Source organism: Brachyhypopomus gauderio, chromosome 11, assembly GCF_052324685.1.
Source record: "Brachyhypopomus gauderio isolate BG-103 chromosome 11, BGAUD_0.2, whole genome shotgun sequence".
NCBI classification, from domain to species: Eukaryota; Metazoa; Chordata; class Actinopteri; order Gymnotiformes; family Hypopomidae; genus Brachyhypopomus; species Brachyhypopomus gauderio.
In genome coordinates this window covers 5,432,885-5,449,654 of record NC_135221.1, presented here as the reverse complement: position 1 = coordinate 5,449,654, position 16,770 = coordinate 5,432,885, and the positions used below count along the sequence as shown (strand labels likewise).

At 40.8% G+C, this 16,770-nt stretch overlaps 2 protein-coding genes across 4 annotated transcripts; one reads left to right on the top strand and one right to left on the bottom strand.

The window, feature by feature from the left end:
- Positions 1-2,415: 2,415 nt before the first annotated feature.
- cnot7 (CCR4-NOT transcription complex, subunit 7) lies at positions 2,416-6,449 on the top strand. Of its 2 annotated transcripts, XM_077021292.1 has the most exons (8): positions 2,416-2,582; positions 3,060-3,235; positions 3,464-3,681; positions 3,765-3,958; positions 4,083-4,244; positions 4,518-4,662; positions 4,812-4,922; positions 5,191-6,449. In XM_077021292.1, exons 3-8 carry the CDS (start codon positions 3,565-3,567, stop codon positions 5,320-5,322), a joined length of 861 nt encoding a protein of 286 aa, XP_076877407.1. In that variant the 5' UTR covers positions 2,416-2,582; positions 3,060-3,235; positions 3,464-3,564; the 3' UTR covers positions 5,323-6,449. The 2 variants fall into 2 exon arrangements, with proteins under 2 accessions (XP_076877407.1, XP_076877406.1); XM_077021291.1 differs by lacking the exon at positions 3,060-3,235.
- An 86-nt stretch (positions 6,450-6,535) lies between these two features.
- Positions 6,536-16,566, bottom strand: zdhhc2 (zDHHC palmitoyltransferase 2). 2 transcript variants are annotated; one of them, XM_077021288.1, is made up of 13 exons: positions 16,216-16,565; positions 13,540-13,566; positions 13,270-13,364; positions 12,885-13,005; positions 12,639-12,708; positions 12,518-12,550; positions 12,073-12,193; positions 11,457-11,589; positions 10,418-10,544; positions 10,244-10,333; positions 9,885-10,000; positions 8,351-8,391; positions 6,536-8,208 (listed from the first exon to the last, which is right to left on the bottom strand). In XM_077021288.1, exons 1-12 carry the CDS (start codon positions 16,340-16,342, stop codon positions 8,351-8,353), a joined length of 1,101 nt encoding a protein of 366 aa, XP_076877403.1. In that variant the 5' UTR covers positions 16,343-16,565; the 3' UTR covers positions 6,536-8,208. The 2 variants fall into 2 exon arrangements, with proteins under 2 accessions (XP_076877403.1, XP_076877405.1); XM_077021290.1 differs by having other exon boundaries at positions 6,536-8,391; positions 13,270-13,361; positions 16,216-16,566.
- Between the last annotated feature and the right edge of the window lie 204 nt (positions 16,567-16,770).

Sequence of the window (16,770 nt, the reverse complement as noted above, 5' to 3'; positions counted from 1 at the left end):
GCCTTAGGTTCTAGAGAAATGTAAAGTTGAGTGTCATCTGCATATTGATGATAACTAATACCATGTTTATTAATGATATGTGGTAACGGAAGCATATATAGGTTGAATAGTAACGGCCCAAGAATTGATCCTTGGGGGACGCCACAAGTTATTTTTTGACGTGTGGAGGAAGAGGTACCTAATGCTACATAGTAATCACGCCCAGTTAGGTACGATCTAAACCAGTCTAAGACTAAGCCACTAAGGCCTACCCAACTCTGTAGTCGATCAAGAAGAATTTCATGATCAACCGTGTCAAAAGCGGCGCTTAAATCCAGCAGAAAAAGGACTGAGAGTTTGCCTGCATCCTTATTCAATCTCAAGTCATTTACTACCTTAACTAGGGCTGTTTCAGTGCTGTGGAGAGCTCTGAAACCAGATTGAAAAGTGTCATTTATTTGATTTACTTTTACATAATCATTCAACTGGATTGACACAACTTTTTCAATGATTTTGCTAAGAAAGGAAAGGTTAGATATAGGTCGATAATTATTGAGAATTGTGGGATCAAGATTTCTGTTCTTTAATAGTGGTTTAACCATTGCTGTTTTAAAAAAGTTAGGGAATTCACCCAATTGCAGAGACTGATTAACAATCGTTAGAACTTCATTTGCTAATGAGCTCAGAACCTGCTTGAAAAAGCATGTAGGTAAAGGGTCCAGTTCACAAGTAGAGGATTTTAGTGATGAAATCACATCAAGTAGTGTTACCATGTCAACTTCTTGGAAATAAGACATATTAAAGTTAGGCTGAGTAACTGATATAAGGTTTGATAGTCTATTAGTGCTTGTTGCTATGTTCTGCCTTATACTAGTAATCTTGTCCCTAAAAAATATTGCAAACTCATCACATTTTTCAACTGAAACAGTCTCAGGGAAGACACAGGAGGTGGGGTTTACTAGCTGATCAATACTTCTGAACAGGACAGCCGAGTTATTATTTGATGAATTGATTAAGGTAGAGAAATAGTTTTTCCTTGCTGATTTCACTTCACTGTTGTAATTGTGCAATGTTGTTTTATAAATATCAAAATGTACTTGCAATTTTGACCTTCGCCAACGTCTCTCAGCCTGCCTACAATCTTGCCTAAATTTTACAATAGAGTTGCAAAGTTGCAACAACTCTTATAATAAAGGAACTTTCTAAACAGCTAAGCTATAACACTGTTGTGCCAGCACTCATGGGACAGGAACCACTATTGTATAGAACCGTCTATAGCCCAGCAAAGTGCAGCAACTCAACATGACACTTATTCTACAGGTGGACCAAAGACATCTGGAGGAATGTTAAGTCGTGCTGTCTGGATTACCACTCAGACCTCTAAGGTATTTGTAGGTGCAAGATTTCAGGTGCAAATGGACCTATCCAACACTTCCTATAAACACTCTGTTGGGCTCATTTCGGGCAAAAGTGCTGGCCACACCGTTTGTCAGAATGCTTCTCAAACCAGTTCTGAACAAATTGGGCCCACTGGTGCTGCGCATGATCCTGCTGGAATCATTGTGGGGAGACACAAAAGCCCATGAAGAATTGCAAATGGTCACCAAGCAGTCAAATGTAGTGTGCACCAGTCAGTGGTGTGTTTAGGCACCCATGCAATAAGAAACACTCCCTACACCGGTATTGTATATCCAACAGCCTGCACGGTGCCTTGTGGACAACTGGGGTTAGGGTTGCCACCTAGGTCTGACAAAAAACAAAGACACTGTCATACTGACACAGGGTGGCGAGTGTAATCTGTTGAGGGGGGGGGGGGGTAACAAAAAAAGTAAAATGTTACCAGAGGGGTTTAAAATGGACACAGCGAGAAGAACAAACAGATTTAAAGTGTGCAGAAACAGTCTGAATCATGGTTTGAACTAACCTAGTTTTTTTGCCGGGACCGAATATTAAAAAGAAGAAAAACCGGGACAAACCGGGACAGGCACGTGAAAACCAGGACAGGTGGCAACACTAACTGTGGTCCATGGCTTCATGACCCACACATGAACCATACCATCAGCTTGAAACAACTGGTACTCAGTTCTCTAAGGTCCAGTAGGACCCCAGTTGCCAACTTTTCAGTCGTTTGCATCTTTTTTTCCTAATTCCATACTAGCCTACATTTTGAACTTAGTACTACTTAGCTACTGTGCGTATTTATCATTGTGTTGAATTATGCATAAGGTCTTGTCCCACATAAATTGCATTTTTTTAAATAATATTTCAGGTCTACCTGAAGAGAATAAAAAAAATTCCTTGCTGACATTTGTATTTTAATGATTGAAAATTATAATTTCTCAAACTATTATCGATCGCGCTGCTTCTCTGAAACGTCCCTAAATACGTCGTTTTGTGGAGTTCAAAGGTCGGCGTTCATAACCCCATGACGTCAGAAGGTACCGCTGTAATGGAGGTTCAGAGGTGGCGGCTGGTTGTTGATAGCGGTGTTAGACAAATAAAACCGTGTAAAAGTGAGCGCTAAAACCCCAAATCTTTGTTTACAAAAAGCCAGTAGTGTGTTACTGAAGCAGTACATTTTAAGTGCACCTAAACCGACAAAGGTAAGTCGTGAGAGCAAATAAACTTGACCGAAGCTGCAGGACAAAGTTGTGTGAGTAGGAGGCTAGCTAGCGTTTGCTGGAACATGTTAGCTGGTGGCTAACATCACAACAACCTCATTTTCACACTTCACAAGACACAAACACTCTCCATTTGTGTTCACGTCTTGCGTTTATCTAGTTTAACACTTTTAAGGGACAGTCCAGAATCGTTCCTTTGTGTCTCTGGGTTGGGGAGGGGAGCTCCTGTTTGTGTTTGATGGCTAAGCTGGCGTGTCTTCCTACCTGTGCGTGAAATGTTTATAATGCAACCCACAGTCTTATGTGTTTAACTTAAAACACTTCGTTAAAACCTACAGACGAGTATTCTATAGCAAATACTGCGTCCCGGATCACAAACTAAGTTAGCTAGACATTGCTAGCTGTTGGAGAACTCCCATATAGCCATATCTAAGCTGACCATCTTTTTCACTCTTTCAGCTGCATGTCAACAGTTATACTAGCAACCTAAAATGATATGTGTTTGATACCTGGTGACGTACTTGATCCCTGGCTAACTTGTATGTGCATGACCAATGACCACTTGCCAAGCTGGATCAGTAGACTGGCAAGTGATATGACAGTTAAATCAGCCCAGCCAAACAAAAGCTCTAAAGGTGAGCTGTACCTACACTCCCCGTTGAAGAAATTAGACATGTAGCAGCTGATAATATGGCTGTATTCAGTTACAAATGTTGAATGAATGGCAACTAACTGAAAACTTAATTGTTGTCAAGCTAATGCTTTGACCCTTAAGCATCATGAGTCTAGCCTCAGGCTGGAATTTCTTATTTTATGCGTTAGACCACACATGTTGACATTATTCCGTTGTGCTTTCTTTTCAGGTCAAAAAAGAGAGCAGGACTTAAAATTCTATGAAATTTGTTCCCAAGGGAGCATATTTTTTTTCCCCCATTTTTGATGCCTTCCATCTGAAAGTGGCACTATGCCCGCAGCCACTGTGGATCATAGCCAAAGAATATGTGAGGTTTGGGCTAGCAACCTGGACGAGGAGCTGAAAAGGATTCGCCAGGTGATCCGAAAATTCAATTACATTGCAATGGTAAGCTTTGGTAATTCTGCCTTAGCATTCAAAAACCGGCAGGATTTCTGTATCGTCATGTTATTTGGTTTGTTTGTCGACAGGATACAGAGTTTCCAGGTGTAGTTGCAAGACCAATTGGAGAGTTCAGAAGCAATGCCGACTACCAGTACCAGCTGCTGCGGTGTAATGTTGATTTGTTGAAGATCATCCAGCTCGGCCTTACTTTTATGAATGAACAGGGAGAATACCCACCAGGAACATCAACGTGGCAGTTCAACTTCAAATTTAACCTCACGTAAGGGGATTATGTCTTGCTAGAGAGATATTTAATTGCTTGCGCTTTTAAACATTGGCATTGCTATTCCTTAGCTTCCAGTAGGTTTGAATATAACAAAATGTCTCTGACAACATTCTTTCAGAGAAGACATGTATGCACAGGATTCTATTGAGCTGCTGACCACGTCAGGTATCCAGTTCAAAAAGCACGAAGACGAGGGCATTGAGACACTGTGTTTTGCAGAGCTTCTTATGACTTCAGGTGTGGTGCTCTGTGAAGGTGTCAAGTGGCTGTCGTTCCATAGGTAATTTTGTAATGAAAAATTATTTTAGAGGAGATTGAAACCCTAGAATGTGTGTTGATCTGCCTAGTTGAAAGACCGAACACCTTACAGTCCTGTTCCAACTTCTGTATAAATTTACAGCCTTATAGTAATCGACATAAGGTAAAACAATATGCTGTGGTACTTTCATACATACCTTCCTTTCTTTTGAACAAAGCAAACTAAGTGATTTATACTTAACTATTCACAACGTTTTCAAGACTCATGTTTTTACTCTGTGCTCTTCCCATTTAGTGGCTATGACTTCGGTTATCTAATCAAAATTTTGTCCAACTCCAAATTGCCAGAAGAGGAAGTTGACTTCTTTGAGATTCTTCGTTTATTTTTCCCCATTATATATGATGTCAAATACCTCATGAAGAGCTGCAAAAACCTGAAGGCATGCAAACTCTGACTTTTTTAAAAAGAAAATGTATTTAAACGCTTGCCCACGTTATAAGACTTGTGTTCTTGCTAGAGAGCTAGCACTAAAGGTTATATATCCTGAGGTTGAAGAAGTGCGGTGCGATCATTTGGGTGTTTCTGTAGGGCGGCTTGCAGGAAGTGGCGGAGCAGCTAGAATTGGAGAGGATTGGCCCTCAGCATCAGGCAGGCTCAGACTCTCTCCTCACAGGAATGGCCTTCTTTAAGATGAGAGAGGTAGGTGGCCATGTCCGCTCCCCGGTGTTCCCGTTCCCTTCCGGGTGTTTCTTCCTTGATCACAAGTCCATGTATTGGGAAGAATTCTTCTGTAGAAATGACTGAACTGTTTATAACTTCTAATGGATGTCGTGCTCCTAAGATCTCTGCGCTCACAATAAAAAAACAAAATGACGATGTCATTTGTGTTTTAAAAACGAAACTCCTCGAATGGTTCGTGTTCGGGATGTGCCGTCACACCTTGGGTCGTGTTGTCCCTTCATTTCAGATGTTTTTTGAGGACCATATTGATGATGCTAAGTACTGTGGTCACTTGTATGGCCTGGGATCTGGCTCATCCTACGTCCAGAACGGCACAGGCAATGCTTACGAAGAGGAAGCCAACAAGCAACAGACATGACACAGCAAGGACACCCCTCACTGTAGAGAACGTCACCCGCAGGGCTTAAAAACATGGGTTTTGTAGTTTTTTCATAAAATGTTCGATAGGAATTTGCACTTTAAAGCTCCAGCGAGACTCTTGATTTTAAATGTAAAGCTAAAAGAACTTCCTCCACTTTGTTGCCTTCTCTACGTTAACCTTTTGTCACACGTTGTTCCTATTTTATGATAAGTAAGAAAAAAAAATGGGTGTTTTATTTTCCCCCCCGCAGGGCTCAGCCTTAAAATTAAGCTACATTTTATGTTTTTTTGGGGATTTTTTTTTGTGTTTTGTTTGTTTTTTGTTTTTTTAATCATTAATTTATTGCAATCATTGTCATCTTATTCAGCAAACAGCAGTATGCCAGTCAACTACATGTTTGGTTGTTCCCTGATCAGAAGAGTACTATGTCCATTTTCCACAGCCTGCACTAGCTTGATACAGACATTGGCCCCACAGTTTCTCACAGGCAAATACAGGCACGTAACGGCACAATTGAGGCCTTGCACTGATTTTACTTTTATGTTGGGCTTACACATTTTACCACAAAATTAGAAGTGTGTTGCATAACTGCCACTATTTAATTGGACTGAGGTCACTTCTGTATCAAGATTGTCTTCATTTCATTTTTAAAAGTGACTTGAAGGTTTTGTAGTGTTTTAGTAAAAAAAAATCAATGCCTTTTATTCATTATGCTTCTTTAGGGGAAAAAATCTTAACCAACTCAAGTACTTGGTGCCAGTGGAATTGGGTTCAACGTTGCCTGTAGTGCTGGTTTTTCAATCATGCACATTTTCTGCTGTTTGGTTTTTTTTGTATTGTACTGCTTTACAGTGTTACATAAATCTGCTGCATGTACCGGTGGCTTTTGAATAAATGCTGTATTGAGTCATGGTCTGAGAGTTTACAGAGACGTGGCGTGCATGGACGTTGCTTATCTTTCATTGAATGTTGCCTCTGGAGAACGCTGAAGAAAACACTTAACCCCTTTCCCCTCTCCACTCCGTTAACGTGTAACATATACATGTTGAAAATATGCAATATCAAGAGTGACTGTTTTTAGAGCTTTTGTAAATAAAGGCCTCAGAGTTTCTAACATCTGAAAATGTGTGACCTGTGTTTTGTACCTATATTGTTTTTCTATCCACTATTGCATGGAAAGTAGATCCAGACACTGATCACCATAAAAGGATACATAAAGTGTATTTTATTGTTTCAAATGAAAAAATAATCAAATAATTTCTCCATTTAATTAATATTTGGAGTGTAAAAAATTAACCCACTTGATTACATTAGTACAGTTTTTCTTTATTTTATTCTATTTTAACAAGTCTTCAAAAATAAATACGATAGACTATTACACCATGATAAAGATGAAAATGGCACATAAAAACACTTTGAAAAACCTTTGTGTGTTTGTTGTACTCCTTGGTGAAAAAGTTATTGTACTAATAGTACTAATACAGTACTACTAGTTGTTTACTATGTCATGCAATACTCTTGGCATCATACTACATGAAAAGCATTATCAAAGAGACAAATAGAGCCCTTAAAGACATTTTTACCATCTGTCCAAAACCACAGGTACATTTTCTGCAACATGTGGTTACTGTGTAAACATCATACCTGATTTCGAGCATGCTGTGTTCTTTCACTGTATTTGCAACTAACTGACATTAATGAACCTGTCTAAACATACAGCGCCACAATTTGGAACATGAGTGTAATCTGACACCCTTTCCAAACAAAATTATTTCTTTTAATTGTTTCCCAAGACTGCAAAATGTAGTAGAAACGACCGTATTTCTTAGCAGTGTTCCTAATGCATCAGCACTGTTGATAACACTGAAAGGACTGAAAGCAGGTCTATGGATTTTCACACGTACATTAATCTAAAGTGCAAATGAGCCAGAACTTCCTCTTCCTGTGCTTATGAGGTCACTGCTTTACTGCTGTTCAAGTGGGTTGTAAGTCACTGTGTCCACGGTCCCCTCTATCCCCTCTAACCCCTCTATCCCCTCTATCCGTTTGGTCCTGCACAGCTCTGGAGGGTGTTTAAGGTAGAGTATCTGGGAACTCGAGTGCCTTAAATATTTCAATATGCAAAATGTCTTATATTTGAACTATTGTACAAATGACATTTAGAATAATTAGAGATATACAGGTGGATATACACAAGGGTCAGTAAGACAGGTTATCAATATGACAGACTATTAAAAATACAAATATCTTTTCCTAAACATGCCGACAGGAGAAGCATAAAAAGATAAACTTTCATTGAACAGATTTGACTGCAGTTCATGACCCAGCAATCAAGCTGTGTATTACAGTGCCTCAAATGGGTCATCGGTTTTCAGAGCTGAAATGTAATATATAGGCTACTGTATATATAATACATGTGCACTACATAGCATGCAGAAAAAAAAAACACATTTCATCCCAAATTTATAAATAAAATGTAGCCTTAAACACAAATACCACAACACAATCAAGGCATTAAATAATGTAAATGTAAATAATGACTTTGGTGATCATTTAATTCGTGGTTAAGTTATATGTGGGTCACAAAGTGTGCAAGTCAAATGTCACCCAGAGTGCAACGGTTTTCAGGAGGTTTCTTTAGGCACAGTGTACACACACACATAGTCTCTTTACAGTACAAAATGGACTCTTGTGTCCTGACCACATCCTCATAAATATACAAACGGGTAATTCTGCACAATAAGCTTTTATAAAGAAGCACCCTACTCAAGCAATTAGATAGAAAGCCAATGGACAATGGTTTGTTGCCACAGCCAAATGTCTTTTCCAATACAATGGGGGGCTGCCTACTTTCATGGACAAAGCGCATGACCATAGAGGGATCTGATCACAACAGAGAGAAAGGCCACAGCAAAAACTTTGCATTACACATTTTGTGACTAATATGTTTGATCATATTTCATACAAAGGAACCAACAAAAAAAAGTCCAACCTTCTCTTTAAAGGAGTCGCTATGGTGACATACCTACGTTTCCTTCTCCAGGGTCATTGCTGGGTTGCTTGTGCCTGTTCAGAATAGCAAGGAACAGATGCAATCGAACGAGAAGTAATTAATTCACATTGCACACGAACTCATGCTGGTTACACTGGGTTGTGTACGCAGCCATGGTGAAAACAGATCAGCCTCGAACAAAGCATTCAGTATACTTCATAGCCTCACAGATCTACAAAATACCAAATCATGAGACTACAGACAAAATCCACTTTGTTCTAATATAAAAGCTTCTGCCAAGCATCCCTGAGTATGACCAGCTGTATGAACTGGATTAGCTTTTAGTGGCATAATATTTGTGTCATTATTTTTATTCCCTGTATGTTCAGATCTTCAATATTACTGAGCACTGGAGCTGACACAGCAATATAATGAACACAGAGATGTATTCTGCATTCTTTACATTGCTTTTTAATATTGGCTTTCACAGTAAGGACAAAAATACTACATAATATACTGAGTTGCCATTTTATAAGTTTTACTCTTCTTCCCTCTTTTGAGCTTGGCACAAATTGTACAGGTTTATTTTGCCTTGTGCTGATGGAAGGATCAAGGATCAGATCACAAGCACAATCCCTGGGTCAATGTCCCTGGGCAAGCAGTTCTGGGTCAACAGTCCTGGGCCAGCAGTCCTGGGCCAGCAGTCCTGGGCCAGCAGTCCTGGGTCAGCAGTCCTGGGTCAATGGTCCAGGGTCAACAGTCCTGGCCCAGCAATCTTGGGTCAACAGTCATGGGTCAACAGTCATGGGCCAGCAGTCCTGGGTCAACAGTCATGGGTCAACGGTCCTGGGTCAACGGTCCTGGGTCAACGGTCCTGGGTCAACAGTCCTGGGTCAACAGTCTTGGGCAAACAGTCCTGGGTCAACAGTCCTGGGTCAATGGTCCTGGGTCAGTGGTCCAGGGTCACCAGTCCAGGGTCACCAGTCCTGGCCCAGCAGTCCTGGGTCAACAGTCCTGGGTCAACAGTCATGGGTCAACAGTCCTGGGTCAAGGGTCCTGGGTCATCAGTCCTGGGTCAACAGTTCGGGCCGATGGTAGGAACATGAGGTGCTGATGACCAGATTCACCCCATCATGACTACAGTTTTTCCACACTTGAACAGACCCTTCCAGTATAATAATGGTCTGGGTACCATCTCCAGCAGTTGCAGGAACATGTCAGTGAGCCGTGGGTGTACATGCATATACCAGATAGATGAGACTAAAACACTGGCAACTCATCAAACATTGTGACTGAGATATATCCTGCTGTATATTAACACAAACTGGTGAACTCACTAAAAATTGTGGCTGTTTGCAGGATTGTGCCGATTCTGATTAATCAAAACACCAACAGTTATATACAAAGAATATGGTCCTGAAAGTGTTTGAGGTGTCAGAGGACTTATTTGCATATTGTACTTTTGCATAATGTATGTTTTTCCAATAACGAGATTAACAAGCAACATGTTGATCAGCGTCGTAGTTTTAGTTCATGGTAGTAAGAGTGGTGTGCATATCACCTTCACCTTGGCAGTCTTTATTGTCTGTCCCTTCACTCTCTGTCCAGCTCTGCCCAGTAGACAGCAGACGGCTCTGAGACTCCCTCAGAGGTTTAGCGGGGAAAATATGGGTTTCTCCATCACTGGGGATGAATGGAGACAAACATAAGGTTGGGAAGGGCATGAAAGCAAAGGGTTAATTACCAACATTTCAAGCGAGTAAACCATATTTTCATAAATATCACACATATTTATTCTATGTCTCTTTTAAGTGATGTGTCTTTTTTTAGACCTGGGAATATATGGCCTGAAACATTACAATGCACAGAGGAACTTGTAAGTGTTTTCACATAGCTGATCGTGGCAAACAGGTGAGAGATGTGAACCTTTTGACTGCAGCATGTCCAGATGGTGAGACAGGCTGCTCGGGGTCAGGGTTCACCAGGCAGGTGGGGAACGAACAGCCGTCACCCAGACTAAAATCACAGCAAAGAAGCACAAGTTTCAGAAGTGTCTTGGTAACCCAAGCACAGTGCATGGGAACGGAGCAGAAGTTGTACCTGGTAAAGACCGGCAGGAGCCAGAACTTCTTCTCATCACCGAAGACTTGGCGGACGTTCTTGCTCACACCGAGACTGAAACCATTCTTGTCAGTTCCGTGACGGAAGGCAGGCGCACGAAAGACCTCTGAGATTAAGAGACATAAAATTTACATGACGTAACAAATACAAACTTGAATAAAAAAAGCTTTATTTAACCAGTCTAATTAAATTCTAATCTAAACTTTTTTGCACTCTACATTTCAATATGCAATATTACTGCTCTTCTTAAAAAAAACAATCCCAAGAATTTAAAACAAATATAACAGTAAAACAAGTAACCATTAAACCTTAAAAAAAACCATCTCACTGCCTCTGCATCTCAAAACCTGACAAGGCACGCAGAGAGACAGCATCTGTCTCCCAGCAGACATCCATAACTGTTTCCAGTAAAAGCTGCTTATTTCAGTCTTATTCCAGACACTGTAATACAGCATCTTGGCGAGACACTGTGTGTTGTGTTGCTTATTTTCCATTTAAGGAATATAGCAACTTTCTACTAAATGTCATGTTGATTGAAATCCTTTGAATATATACAATATTTTACATCCCAAATCAGGATGAGTTCGAATGTCTTCTTTTTATTTTAGCCCTGAATTACTTGTCAATTGTCCGCCCTTGACTCTTCCCTCGTCGGTGTGTGTACGTTTGTCTGTGTCTGTGTATGTGTATGTGTGTGTACGTTAATCTGTCTGTGCCTTGTCTTGCTATGTGTTACACATGTTTGTTGTTAATGTCTGTGCTTTTAGGTGTGCGTCTGTGTTGAATTCTTTGTTGGTCATTGGACCGAGTCCCTATTGTTACATGTCGCAGCTCTCTCGAGTTGGCATCCTGCCTTGACCTCACCATTACAAATTGAATGTTGGCAAACTAATCGGTCCACTGAAAAAAAAAGGAAAATATCACACTCTATCCCCTCTATCCCCTAAAGATCATTCAGAAACGTGGAAACAAAGCTGAAAGTACTTCAGAATTAGTCTTTTAAGGCGTAGCTACTCACCTAGGGTGGATCTATTTTTACAGACAAGCCAACAGTGATAGGCAAACAGTGAAGCCAGGCTGACTGAGAACATGGAGGCGGCAAAGAACAGGAACATAATATGGAACTTGGCTTGAGTGTCCGGCAGACCATTCTGCAAGCATAAATCACAGGAAGGGAATCCCAATCGATGCAGTACACATGCTTGCTGGAACTACCAGGCAGAGTTGCAGGAGGTGTATGAGAAGGTTTGTCCTTCTACTAGGTTTTCTGCTAAACTGGGCGTTTCGCTAAGTTCATGGGATGAGCGGGACAAAAGCAAACCACAGTAGCACAACAAAGCTTCCTCTACAAGCAGTGGTAGGTCTACAGTGAACGGCTTCAGATGTTATGCGTGATTCCCTACACTTCTTCAAAAGCCCACTGCAGGAGTCCACTATAAGCAAACCTAAATCTATATGTTTCATTGATTGGCTACCCAGTATTCTTTGAGACGCTTGTGCGTTTTGCCGTCCACCTTGTAGGGAAACGATACAAGTGAAAACCATGAGGAAATGTAGATGATCAGAGTGGAACAAAGGTATTATATTAGCTACGTCTACCATGCATGTCTGAAGAATGAAGAACTCATATTTACTGTCCAGAACTGAATGAAGTACTGCAGGTCTGTGGTGGTGACGAAGAGGCAATACAACAGTGAGTAAGCGAGGAAGAGGATAAAAAACTTGTAGTTTGAGAAGCCCACGCAGTTGTTCACCCTGTAAGAGAGCAGGCAATGAACATCTGGACTCCAGGGCACACGCCTGTCCGTTAGCTCGATGTCGCATTAGATTTCAAACATCGGAATTCGTCTTGCTTCTCCTTTGCTGGGACGCCTGATGGCATCACCAAACCAAAAGATCAGTTATTTCAGGTATTTATGAAAAAAGAAATGTTAAACATTTTGAATAACAATTTTTTTTTTAGAGCTGGCCTAATGGTGCAACTTTTATTCATTTCTAAATTCCCTGTACAGATTAGCTGAATGCATTTCTTGCTTTGTGGCTCTCTCTTGTTTCTCCTGTTCCTGTGCTAGTACATACCACGGACAGTGGTGATCCATCTTCAAGATGCACCTGAGAAACAACACAGAGTCCTGCAGTTTAACTGTTACACAAGCAAAACTGATTCCAGGTGTGTGTTCTGGCCACAAGGAGGACGCACTTATCACAGACAGAGCAGTGGTGGCATCGGTCAGGTTTCACCACGTAGCACCGGTCACAGTAGCGGATAGCTATGGAGATAGATATGGTTTATATACTAAACACTGCTATGAAATAGACAAGCTATGAAACAACATGATCTTTCGCTAAATGCTAATCTGAAGTTTTTACTGTTCTATATATCAGAATGAATATTGGAAATATAGTGAAAAGGTGATCAGCTGAACCGAGTGCGGCTGCGATCTACCTCCAGATGTTGTGCGGGTATAGATGGGTAGATCCTTGGCTATTCTTCGCAAAATCTCCTGCTGAGATTCTCCCCGATCTTCTTGCTCCAATAGCTCTTTGTCAGAGTGGGACAGCTGGAACTGAGACACACCAAAAACATGTCACCAAAAGCAGACGCAAGACTGTCTGTTTGAGACACGGTGGATCGAGCACGTGGGATTGTGAGGACTTCTGCTACTGTGAAATTCTGCACTGAAACATTGTATAATGTCTCTGTGAAATGTGGAGTACCAAAATATACTGTTATCAACTGTTTCCAATAAGGGTTTGTGATTAGCTGCTTCATACACACAAAGCTACAATACACAGATCACCTTAGTACTGGGCTAAAGGCCAATACGTACCTCTTTGAGAGGGTTCACTGGCTTGGTGAAAATGGTTTGCCAATATGCCCATACAAACATCACAAAGAGGACATGATACCCCAGTAGGTAAACTACTGGAAAACAAAAGAAAGTAAAACAATATTGTCAATAGATTTTAATTTAATAGGGTAATTAGAGACAATCTACACATTTATCTGCTCATGACTATGGATATGTCACTATTCTTTAATAGCACATTTCCCAACTAAAATCATTGTGGAGAGAACGTGTGTAAAGAGGTAAACTTACTCTTCTCTGCCATGTTTTCGACTGTTGCTGTAGAATAAAAACAAAAATATTAGAAGTCTGTAAGCAGTTTTGTTTTGCTATTTTCATGCATGTTGTCTCCTGGTACCCAGCTCTCCCCCATGTGCAGATTTTGTATTTTATATCTGCAGCAGCTGTCAGAAATAGCATGTTTCTTGCTGACCTCAAAACTGCTCACCTGAGACAAATGTCAAAATCAGCATGTCCCAACAGCCTGGAGTCTTTGTTTTATCTGGTCCCTGTTTTCATGCCATTTCTCTTCATTATTAAGATTTCTCAAACCAATAAATTAATGGAAATATGCAACTTATTTAAAGAATGTAAGTGTTCATTGTGCCAGATCTTGCTGTAAGTTTCTGGGACATACTTGGCGACTTCTAATAGCAAGCTATTTTAACATCGTGTGGAGTATCTCAGAAAACATCCGGGCAGCACACAGAAGGTCATTCAGCAGCAGATGGTTGCCAGCGCGGTTGCAGAGATACCCGACGCTGGAACGCACACAAAGGGAAGCAAGTCGCTAATCAGATCCCACATGGCTGGAGTCTCACACAGAGAGGTTTAAGCCATGATACTAAGACACTGGTAAGGTACCAGACAACCTGCATTGTATACATAGGGAAATCTATCAGAGAGACAGTGGTGTCCAGTGGAGAACTGGGAGGGATCAGAGACTACTCTCACCCTTCAAGACCCAGTAACCTAGAATTACTCATTTGTCTTCTACAAATCAAACCCCAAATAACTATCTTATCACAATAATGGAAATGGAATCACTGAGACACACTTTAAGATTCCATATGAACCTTGTATATGTTTTCCTATGATCACTTTTAAAGTAATTTTTCTGTTACTTTTTTTACTTTGTTAATTTGTTAGACCTTTCTTGTAATTTCGTTTACCCCAAATGCCAGATATGTTCTTAGTAATGCAGTGTGGTCTACACCAATAATATTTCAGTTCCTCAGACATCCACAAGCATGTGTGTGTGAGAGAGATGGGGGAGAGAGAAACAGAGAGAGAATCTATGGAGAGAATCTAGACATTTGTGTATTGTTTTGCCATTATTTTACTATGTAATTCAGCAAAATGCTCAGAATAATGCTGTTAAAATGAGGATATTGGGTATCTTACCACAGCATCTAGAACTGCTGTACTGAAACATTTGGGCCAGCGGCGTGCATAACACTAGCGGCTGCAAACGAAATCAAACACGTAGGGCTCGAGTAAAAAGCCATTTAAGAATAAGATGACTTGGGAAAACAAAAACACACACAAAACATTGATTCATCTTACGATTCTTCATGGTGCACGTGATGTATGAGAACAACAACAAATATAGGTCACGCACGAATTTGTGGGGCTCCTTTTGACAGCTTGGCAACGAGATTATCTCCGACATGTAATCAGCTGATAACACATTCATAACAAGCTCTGTCTCTGCAAGGCCATGTGCCATTATTCACGCCTTTTATTTTGCTTGTAGCAACATTACAGTTGTTTGTAGTAACACTACAGTTGAACAGTTGATCACAACACAATCACCTTTTTTTTGGTTAACTGTGTTGTGATCGTATTAACACGTATATTAGAATTTATTCTAATCTTAAATGCCCTTAATCTTAATCGCAGTGCACTGAGCGTAATTTGGGGTGATGTAGCCTACTAGTTATCGCATGCAATATATAATTAATGCTCCTGCACAATGTCCCTTGTTTTGGAACGCAGTTCGGTCATATGATCACATTTCCTATATCATTTAATCATATCCAGAGAGGGATTTCACTTAGAAAAGCGTTGTCTGTGGAGACTGTCTGACTGCAGTTCAGCATAAACGGCATAACTCAGCAGCACCATCAGCACTTGGGTCAGTACACTGTACCTCCGACACATCACTCACGCATCTGGGGTCACCGCAGTTTTGCTGGAGGTTTTGCTCTCCCTTGAATGAAAGAAATTGTACAAGGGGCCGAAACGTTTGAATCACGTTCTGTTTTCAGACACCCCTCACCCCATTACACACACACTCACACACCCATCGTCTCTTCGTAAAATAAAACCAAATGAATTGAGCACAGTTCCAAAAAAAAGGAGACTGTTAAGCTCAATACCACCAATACCACCAACTCCGTTCAGCTCTATGGAGCGCTGCAGGTCTCCACGTTTTGCTCCACGGTGACATGCTCATGACAGATGGAAAACAGTTCAATGCAAGTGCTCATGGTAATGAAAGAATGGCCACTGGATCACTAATTCACAAGCTTTCCCTCATCACTACTGTCTAAACTAGACAAAAATGACATTTTAACGAAAGTAATTCTGTACTTCCAATAAACATAGTTTTAAGCATATTAACTTGTCCATTATCCTCAGCAGTGACTCAACAGTTTTAATGGTTTAAGCTCTCAGTTACTATAACAATCACATACAATCTTAACCATGTCTCGGTTATTTATACTCTTATACAAGTCTAATAATGTCCTAATAACTAACATTTTAGCATGAACCTACAACGGAACGTTTATGATAAAATAATAATAATGATAAAACGGTGTTTTTCCACGTTGCGAGTCCACATGCCAAAACACATGACTGTGGCCAGCTTCCGTCTTGTTTGACTGCTCAAGTTCACCGAGACAGCTGCGCAACCAGCCTTACCTATGCAGAGTTGCACGACATAGGCGTAGTAAGACCATGCCACAATAAGCCATATGAACAGCACGGGGATCCAGTATAAAACTCTCCGACAGTTCCTTTTGATGTTGCGCGAACCCGACGGCGCCATCTTCTAGCCTATTTGCTGACCAAAACTGGCCAAAATGTCAAGTTCCAACAATGGTCACGGCATAGATGAGAGTGAATTGTATTCAGTAAGCCAGAGCGATGCACAGAACGCAACGTGCCCCATAGCTCCCCATTCTATCGCGTGCCGATTAGTCCTGTTTGTGGCGCAGGATAACGGTACCGCCCCTTCTCACCAAGTTGCCATGACGCTCATTCATATGTAGTCTGAGCCTAAACTAACCATTCTCATGGTCTGATGATGCTCAGTGAGGAGAATGGTGTGATTAATGAAGGGCTGTGAAGAGGTGGAGGTTAAATATCAGATCTATTCGATGTATTAAAACACTTCTTCGTAATAGCAACTGTCTGTAGCAAACGTAGCCAGTTCCTGGTCCAATAAGCAGTGTAAAAGATATGAACATTGGTAGA